This window comes from Notothenia coriiceps, unplaced genomic scaffold, assembly GCF_000735185.1.
Source record: "Notothenia coriiceps isolate Sejong01 unplaced genomic scaffold, NC01 NC01_scaffold00036395, whole genome shotgun sequence".
In the NCBI taxonomy this organism is placed as follows: domain Eukaryota; kingdom Metazoa; phylum Chordata; class Actinopteri; order Perciformes; family Nototheniidae; genus Notothenia; species Notothenia coriiceps.
Window position 1 is genome coordinate 877824 of NW_011369096.1, and position 9969 is coordinate 887792.

Sequence of the window (9969 nt, forward strand, 5' to 3'; positions counted from 1 at the left end):
CAGTCGTTGTGTTACATCTTGTCTAAACTCGTGCTGCTACAGTTGTCAATATTTCAATTGCAATGTTGCTAAGTGGTGTTTTCAATCATCGCGAAGGGGCTTTCTCTCTGCAGAACCACGGTCCGCCTGCTAAAACCGAAACGGATAGCTGCTGCCACCTCGTGGAAAGTCATTTGAAATCTCAGGAATCCAAATTGTTATTTGACTTCGTTACGGGGGGGCAGGGCTTCATTCTTGATTCCTGAGCCTTGTTTAGTGGTCATCTGCCGTCGTCTGTCAGTGGCATCTTTGTCGCTCAAATCCTGACAGAAGACCCAGTTTCTTCACTGAAAGGCTTTCCTTTTTATTTTTTTTCCGTTTCCTGTCAGAGGAGTTTCGCAGCAATCTGTCCGGCCCGACTCATGCTGCCCCCCTCTCCTCTTTCAGAACAGCCGACTAGTGACTCAGTGTGGCGGATAGCGCAAGACTTTTCGAGATCTGGGTTTGGCCTGGTGGTTACAAAGAGGTGGGGTGTGGCAGTGGGGTTGATGCGTGATCTTTGATCAGAGTCCCAAGCAAGTTTGAGTCCACTGAGTCAGCTGTCGTGTGTCCTGAACCTTCACCCAACATTGCTGCTGAGGGCGCCTGCCAATTTGCGCCCGATGCAGAGATTTTAGCTGGGCACACCCAAAAAATGCAGACACTCAAAATGATTCGCGTATGCATGCACGGTTGTGGCCACCACAAAACAGAAGTATGGAACAGAGTGTGGCAATGTCATTTTAGTATCTATCATTTGCATGATTTAGTGGGGGGTGGACCTCACCTCTCTAAGGCGGGTCCGAAGATTTTTTTTTAAATATTGAAGTTAAAAGCATCAATCTGCTGCACTTTGAGAGCAACATTAAGAGATCTATGGATACATCTCTCAACACCCATATGAAACAGAGCTGGAAGCAGATTTTCTTTTTCTTTATGGATATTTTACAAATCACTCCCCTTTTAAACTGTATTCTTGTTTATTAATAACAACTTTATTTTACTGTCATATAGTATTTTATACTATAAGAGAATAGATGAAAATCTATTCTCTTATTTTTTTATAGCTATAATGATCATATAAAGGTGTGCCTTTACCTCACTGAGCTTAGGTTATCAGAGCCTCTCAGTCTTTCAGGAGAGAGCTCTCTAAAGCTCTCCCCCCCGCGGCTGCTTACACAGTAAATTCCAATGTTAATAAAAGCTGTATACGTTTTTTGGGAGTTTGATTTATTTTAAATTAACACAAATACAACATTTAAAACCTATAATTGCACACTAAAACCATTATTTCAAAAAAGAACTATTTCACATAAACCTCTGGTCTTTCCTGGGTCTGGGGCAGTTCAATTTGATTTGGGGGGGGGGTGCGCCATAGTTTATAGGCGCTGTACGCAATATAGGCATAGTTCTGTTAGTATAAGATAATAAGATGTACTTTGTTGATCCAAAATCGGGAAATGTTGTTGTTATGAAATTAAAAAAATTAAAAAATAAAAAATTTCTAACTTTTTTTAAATTAATTTATTTTTAAGTTTTTGGCGCCCCCCATTGATTGATGCGCCCTTAGCATTCGCCTATACTGCCTATACCAAGGGCCGGCCCTGAATTTGGTCATTCATTGCTCTGCTCTTTTTCAATAGCACACTGTTGCTAAGGATAGCAGACTGTTATTTGTTTAACTGACTTATTGTTTTATGTCCTATAGACTGTATGTTGCACTGTTGGAGGAGCTCGGGATGTCATTGTCATAACTACACTGTAGCGACTCTGCGTATGACAATAAAGACTTCAAGAATCTTGAATCTGTTGCTGTGGATAGCAGACCGCTGCTAAGGATAGCAGATAGTTGCTAAAGTTAGCAGACGTCGCTAAGGATAGCAGATTGTTGCTACAGATAACAGGCCGTTGCTATGGATAACAGCCCGTTGCTAAAGATAGCAGAACGTTGCTAAGGATAGCAGACATTTGCTGAGGATAGCAGAACGTTGCCATTGGAAGCAGTCTGTTGCTATGGATATCAGACTGTTGCTTAAGACGCTCTAATGAAGAGCCTGCAGTCATATCAATCCGTAAAAAGAAATCCGGTCAATTGAAATTTGCTGTGGCACAAATTCTTTTTTTATCAGAAAACATAGTGGAATACTCTTTGAATAGTCATTTAGTAATTTCTGAAGCGCAGCAGTCTTTGGATTCATGATGGCGTAACGGTCTCCAGTAAATAACATAAAAGAGTACAAATAAAAGAAAACAAGATAAGGAAAGAGGTTAAAAGACACAGAGAGCTGGACGACAAAGTAAATAAACGTTGTTTCTTTGCGGAAGCAAAATAATACATTTTTCAATCAATACAATCATGTTTAAATGAATATGATGCTTCATATTATTGATGCATTTAGTAACTTGCCATGTATTCAGCAGAATAATGTACAGTAAGCTGGGTATTATATTGAAAGAACCCTTTAAACCTGTCCACTTTGTGTCAGGGTCATATCACCCTGTTGAAGTTCCTTGAAGAGGACATATTGTGCTCATTTTCAGGTTCATATCTGTATGTTGTGCCTCTAATGTGACATCTTTCCACGCTTTAATGTTCAAAAAGCATAATAGGGCCTCTTTAATCTAATGAGCGACTTGCAGCATATTATCCCTTAGATATATATTTTGTGAAAAAAGGTGATGTACTGTATATCTATGATATAGCAATAGGAGTTGATGGATATTCTTTACAGTATCTGAATAACAAAGCATTCACGTTCAGCTTACCAGGGGTAGCTACAGAGGATCTTTTTAAGAAACAGAGAGGCACTTTGGGACACATTCTGGTAGAGTTTAGACAGGTCAAACTTCGCCGCCTGGATCCTGGCTTCAGTCTCCTGAGGCTCAATTTCAATGAAAGGCGACTTGCCGCTCAACCTGGAAAATCACAGAGGGGGATTTTAGACATTTACAAAACCCCTCAAAACATGTCAACAATGCATAACAAAATACAGTTCATTAGGCTAGTTGTTAAGGAACTGAATATCACAAGAGGCTGTTAACATGATGTGTAATTAGAGTATCCTGAAAAGATAAAAAAATGCTCATTTCAATCGTATAGGCCTTATATCACATAAAGAACACATTTCTATGTAAAGACGTATTGCTGGGTGGAAGCTGTGGAAGCAGGGCTCACATGATGAAGGTCAGCACGCCCATGCTCCAGATGTCAGCTGGAGGACCCACCACGTCCCCCTTCAACATCTCCGGAGCTGCACACAGGAGAGAGGAACAACGCACAGCCTTCATTATTTTACCCAGAACTATAATTCAATATTCACACAAAGACTGCAGTTCGTGACATATTCCCTATGATTCTGTGTTTATGATTATTAGTGTGTGATTGCAGTTTAAGTTGGTTCAAAACCATACACATTTACATTCATTCTGTATCAATACTCTCAAGAGAATGAACGAAAAGTGAGATCTTTCCATTGTTCTATATTTTACCTGGGATATTTCTGTGTTATAGAATATATTATGAGTGTTTTCTTCCTAATAAATTAGCACAGAACGATATTTAAAAATACACACTCAAGGTGTAAAAATCACAATTCTACAAATGATGTCTAATATATCGTCAATAAAATGTGTTCTGATGCAAAATTCTATTATTTGTTTTATATAAATGTTCTTATAGGTCAATTCATGGCTTTAATTGTCATTTGATTTGATTTATAGATTCTAAATAGTCTTAATTAGATTATTTTACATTCCAAGTAGTCGTTTACCGATTTAAATTATTTATGAAGTTATTTCCACATCTGACCGACTCACGTGTTTTTGTCTGTTTCTGCATTTTGTGTTCAGCTGAAAATTCTCACGCTTTCTGAAGCGCTTTGTGCTTCCACCTTAATTCAAATATGTTTTTTAAAGTTTTTCTGACGATGACATCGTCAGTCATCCATTGAATACATTTGATTCAATCGTTGTATTTTTAGGATGCCCCTTACTACTGAAATGTAGAGCAGAATAACTTACAAGTGAATAATTGTTCCATTTATCATGTAATCTATTGCTAACATAAAGAAGTATGACTTATATCAGGTGTATCTACACTCTGATAGGTCTGTGTAACCAAGAGCTCTTACACATATACTCCAGTGTTCCAATAGGAGGGCTGAACTGCTTGAGGAAGAGCGGGTTGTAATTCTGAGAGCTGCCGAAGTCGATGATCTTGATGACATTCATGTAGGTGATGATGATGTTCTCCGGCTTGATGTCCAGGTGGAGGATGCGTCGTGTGTGGAGGTAATCCAGACCCTGGAGGATCTGTACGATGTAGGTGACCACGTCATCCTCCGAGTAACGGAACCTGAAACACACAGCTTGTTAGAGGGAGAATATTTGAAGGCTCATGAATGCATCTGAGCATCCGTTGTCTTCACCTGTCTATGAGGCTGAAGAGCAGCTCCTTCCCGCTGCAGTACTCGGAGATGAGCACCAGGTAGCGCGGTGTGACGTAAGCTTCGTGCAGAGCCATGATCCTGTCGTGGTGAAGGGATTTGAGGATGTCGTATTCCTGCAGCACCGTCTGCTTGTTGTCCGCCTCATATGGAACGATCTTAGCCATGAAGAGGTTTCCTGTGGCGTTCTCCCGGCACTCACGGATCACACCAAACCGACCCCTGTGTGAAAAAACCCCATTATATTACATTTTGAAATGCTTTACTGTACGAGCACACAGAGATTTTTGAACAGATATTAATGGCATGTCTGAAAAAGACGACACACGCTTTTGAAAAGTTGTCCTTTTTGCTCCGCTGCATACTAGATAAGCGTGTTATACAGATGACAAATGTTTAATTTTTGATCATTTTTGACTCTTTTTTGACTCAACCTTGTGTCAATTGTGTAGCATTTTTTCTGTTTGTGTTTTTCCATTTTTGTGTGACTGAATACAGCAACTATGTATGGTGATCATTGTATATCATATGACTGTTAGCAGCTGTAGTTTGCATTGTTAAACATTTACATTTTTTAAAACATCGTCTTTTATTAAAATTAAGTACAAAATTACGAAATTTCAACATGTCATATTAAAGGCTAAATTTTTTTATTAATAAAGCCTGTCTTTGTTTTCTTTACTTCCCAACAGTTTAAGTTTAAGAATGCATATATTTTACTCAAGTATAATTACCTAAAAAACGCGATGAATGTACTCCGTAGCATATGATTATAATTGTTGTGTTTGTTGCATTTTACTGCTGTAGAAGTTGTGCTCATTTTTACTCAATATACTTTGGGTACTTGAATCTACAGCAATGCATCACATTGGTTTAGCCTTTGTACAATTGTGCAGCTTTACACCATGATGTATTAGAGAACTGGATACAGCTTTGGGGGCGGGACTCCGCTCATTCCTAAAGTAGCTCAGTGGTGCATAAAGCGGTCTCAGCGCAGTGAAATTAATGGAGAGGGAAAATATTGGCATTAACGCATTCGTCCTGCGAAGTGAATTGATGATGTCATGTGACTGTGTTGTAGTACCACTACACACATTTGCTTCAACTTCCTAAAGCGCTTGCTTTAAGGTCTAAAAGTTGCTGTCTCTTGTTTCTAAGGTAGAGTTTGTTCAGCTAATATTTCAGTAAGTTTATTTTATATTGTTTTTGTATATTAAATTCCGGTTCCTACAGTAGTCATTACCTTGCTTTCTCATCCATGAAGGTGTAAGGCTTCTGTGGGACTCCCTGGCGCAGGGATCCCTCTCCGGGCCGTCCCAACGGCGTCCTGCGGCCCGAAGGTGTTGCCCGTCCTGATGGTGTGACTCGTCCTGATGGTGTGACTCGTCCTGATGGGGTACCTCGGTTGTCCCCTCCCTGCACTAGTGGTGTCAAGCTCTGCACCACCACTACGGGCGGGGAGATGGTCACGGATGGTGAGACGGTCACATGAGGTGAGACGGTCACATGAGGTGAGACGGCCACATGAGGTGAGAGGATCACATGAGGTGAGACGATCACAGGGGTAACAGTAAGGGTGATGGTTGCCGGGGTGGAACTAGATTGTGAAGGTGGAGTAACACACGCGGTCACAGCTGGCGCATACATTGGAATGGAAGAAATAGGTTTCCCTATGGCAGGTGCAGGTGGTGGTAGAGGAGAAGGGGTTTTCCTGGTTGAGGGGGGCACAGGACTTTGAGGTTTGGGTGGGACAACAGGGGGAGGAGCCAGTTTGGTCTGGGGCTTGCTCATGCTGATAGTCAGGGTGCTCTTGGCTTTGACTGGAGCAGCTGTGGTGGTCGGAGCTGTGGTGGTCGGAGCTGTGCTAACGGGCGGAGTAACAGCAGCAACCTTCACAGTGGTTACTGTAGAGGCAGATTGAGCCACAGATGGAGCGGGAGCAGAAGCCGAGGGAGGGGCAGGTGTTACCGGGGAGGATTTATTGGAAGCAGGTTTGATGGGAGGCACTTTCATAGATGACATCATCACCACAGGGGCAGGAGGAGTCGTTGATGGGACAGTCTTCACCACAACAGTAGCACTGGACTTAGCTGGTTCTAAGGAAAGACAAAGAGGACAAAACTCAAAGACTTGATACGTGAACAAGACAAATTATCAAATGTAATGATCTATTACTAGAATGCAATTTTTTTACCTCATCAGGTTTGAATAATGTCTAATGTGCAACAAACAATACTATCCACATACAAATTCAAACCCAGTTATGTCTTGAGCAGAACAAAAACTACACTGTAACAGAAAACGGCAATTTTTTTTTTTTACAGTTGCTCATGTTTAAATGTCAAATAAAATAAAGTAGAATAAAAAATATATATAAACATAAGAAGTCAAAATAGAAATGTCCAATAAGACAACAACAAAAATGAATCTAATACAAATATTTATATAAATGTAAGAAGTCAAAGTAAAAAAAAACATGTGCACTATGTTCTAAAATATAGATCTATAACACATGTATTACTATATATACATACAAGTCTATTGGGAGGAGTTAAAAAGAGTTAAAAAGTGTCATGGCCACAGGCAGGAAGGATTCCTGTGGCGCTTTGGTGTATCTCGGAAGAACGAGTACATTTGAAAGGACACACATAAATAAGTACATTGAAAGCCAAAACAAAATACAGAGATTTGTTATACTTGAATACATACCTGAAGCATCCAGGCTTACTATCTCTGAGAGGTTGCTGTAAGGGCCCTGCCCAGCTTTGTTTACACATGCCACCCTGAACCTGAAGGCGCTCCCTGCTGGCAGGTCAGACACATTGAAATAACAGTCTGCCACCCCTGTAGCCACGATCAGCCAGTTGCTCTCACCTGGAGAGGGAACATAAGATCAGTCTCATTCATAACACTAGAGATAGAGTTTATTATACACTTTTGCACGATTACTCTAAATCAAATTCATGCACATCTTGTGTTGCTATTTATAAGCTAGTCCCATTTCTGTGTTGACGTATAGATTTCTTTCATTATAATACAAAAATCCTCCATTCTCTTAAATGGTTGTCCTTTAAAAAGAAGGAATAAAACATGAAGTAATTGTTAGTAGAAACTTACTCTCTGCTTTTCTCTCCAGAGAATATGTGCAGGGGGCCATTGTGTCTGAGGGCCTCCACAGTACCAGAGCTGTGTTGTTGTACTTCTGAGGTATTTCAGGGGTCCCAGGACGGTTGGGCAGACCTGTATAAACAAATATTGTCATTATAAAGTGTCTACATCATTTACCCATTGTTTTTTTATGTTCTAGGATCTCTGTTGTCTACCCTGTAGCCTATAACATCACTTGTTACTTTACCTTATTATATATAATCTGATAATAAAAGTGATGTCAGTTCTTACGAGCAAGAGATATTGTGCAAGAGCTGGACACTGCGGCCAGGGGGTTCGTAGCAACACATTCATAGACCCCTGCATCCTTTTTGGTGGTCTGCATGATCATCAGTAGCTGTCGGCCATCAGGGCAGGCGATCAGGTTCATCCTGGCGTCAATCTCCAGGGGCTTCTTATCTGGGGAAACATTCATTAAAAAAGTATTTTATTATGAGTTTATAATAATGATGATGTAGGTTTATTAAAACAATTTAAGGGTGGACTCTTTCATCTCTCAAAGTTCTGCTAGGGTTAAAAACAACATGTGTAAGAATACATAACTGTTTGAATCCATTTCATAAGTAATAATAAATCTTATCTCCTCTACTATTGCAATATATGCATATGCACGCCACATGTATGCCTCTGCTGCACTCATGCAATCATGAATAATGATGTATAGTATTGTAATTAGCAAGTGAAGTGATTCTGACCAGCCATCTGTGAGACCATCACTTAGGTAACACTGCCTTATTTACATTACAGACCCTTACCTTTCATCCAGTGGATGTGTGGGTGGGGGCTGCCAGCTGGCAGACAGCTGAGTGTGACTGGATCTCCTTCCAGCAGGACATGGTCTCTAAGCTTAATGTGGAATACTGGAGGGAAATCTGGGAGGAAAGACATATAATCACTCAAATATTATGTCCATACTGTTTTCTTTATAAGCACATTTAAAAACTATGATTGACTGTACACAGTGAAGGTTAATACAAAAACAAACACTATAAACACTGTGCAACTTCTGGCATAAGATCAGCTGGTAAACTTTGTTTTATTTCCTTTCTACAACTTATCCCTATTCATTTTTGCTACTAAAATGAAGAACTCCACTTTTATGACATACAAAGGCATCACATGTGTTATGGTTTGGCAGGCCATTTAAGATGCAGTGTTTTAGTAGGGGATTATGTGGCCGGCTATTTGTGGACCAAGAGCAGTCACTTCCTGAAGTGCTGGTTGCCTGGACATCTCACGGTGATGACAAGAGCGACTAGGTTTGTATTCTTTCTGCTAAGCTCCCTATATTCAACAGACAGATACAAGGATGGTCTTTTGTTATCTAGTTCTCAATGAGATAGAGAAAATCGCACCTCCCAAAATGTCTAACTATTACTTGCTACCAGGCTTGGTATTTCGTCATTTTTAGGGGCAAGACCATTTGGCCTTTGGTGTCACCATTTTGTTTAGGGCACAAAGGCCATTGAGGGAAACATTAGGATTTGGAGCTTACAAATAAATAACTTACATTTTCTGAAAAACACACGAATGACATGGAAAACAAATCACTTTTTTTATATCAATAATGTCAAACATTATAATCATATAGGCCTATGCCTCCTGAGTATTACAAATTATAAAATGAAATACTCTGAATACTTTGAATAATGTGTGTTTGGTATGTTTTCCATCTACTACTTCTCCAATTCACAAATCCGAAATCAAATAAAAAAATCTAAAATTCTATTAATATGTAACAAATATATTCAATTTCAGATCAGAAGAAACAGCCTTCAAGGGTCAAACTCTGCACATACTGTACATCATTCAGCAGTGCACAGTGAAGCTCCAAAATTCAACTGTATGAACAAGCAATACTTTGAAATGCAAAAGCCTGTGTGTGTGTGTGTGTGTGTGTGTGTGTGTGTGTGTGTGTGTGTGTGTGTGTGTGTGTGTGTGTGTGTGTGTGTGTGTGTGTGTGTGTGTGTGTGTGTGTGTGTACGAGTTCTCTTTTAATAAATGTTCAAACTCGCTCAACGTTCAAATTCGCCGTGGCGCGTTCGTCGTGGTAGCCAATCAGGCGTGAGGATGCTCCAGGCCACTGACGTTGAAATCAGAAAACCCAAAAACATTAGGCCGTTAGGCTGGTTAGGCAAACACCAGCGGAGCTCACAAAGGCTCCTCATATCTGTTCAGAACCTGGACAAAAGTTAAACATGTACAGAACCGCACAAAGACCGTCTTGTGTCATGGTGAATACTCTACTGCTTTAATTTATTTATTTTAATTGATTTCTGTCCTTAGAGGAACGATCTCTCAATCAACAACAACAACCGGAGGAGGAGCACCCCAGCCT

General features: G+C 40.2%; 1 protein-coding gene across 1 annotated transcript in view; it reads right to left on the bottom strand.

Moving 5' to 3' along the window:
- LOC104963605 (striated muscle preferentially expressed protein kinase-like) overlaps window positions 1–9969 on the bottom strand; it is a 24197-nt gene that overhangs the window by 3221 nt on the left and 11007 nt on the right. The window contains exons 14-22 of the mRNA XM_010792216.1: window positions 8387–8503; window positions 7863–8030; window positions 7581–7703; window positions 7173–7337; window positions 5707–6559; window positions 4446–4685; window positions 4149–4372; window positions 3194–3269; window positions 2785–2934 (exon numbers count right to left, since the gene is read on the bottom strand). Of these exons, the coding sequence (XP_010790518.1) occupies window positions 2785–2934; window positions 3194–3269; window positions 4149–4372; window positions 4446–4685; window positions 5707–6559; window positions 7173–7337; window positions 7581–7703; window positions 7863–8030; window positions 8387–8503 (2116 nt within the window). The remainder of the gene's footprint in view (window positions 1–2784; window positions 2935–3193; window positions 3270–4148; window positions 4373–4445; window positions 4686–5706; window positions 6560–7172; window positions 7338–7580; window positions 7704–7862; window positions 8031–8386; window positions 8504–9969) is intronic.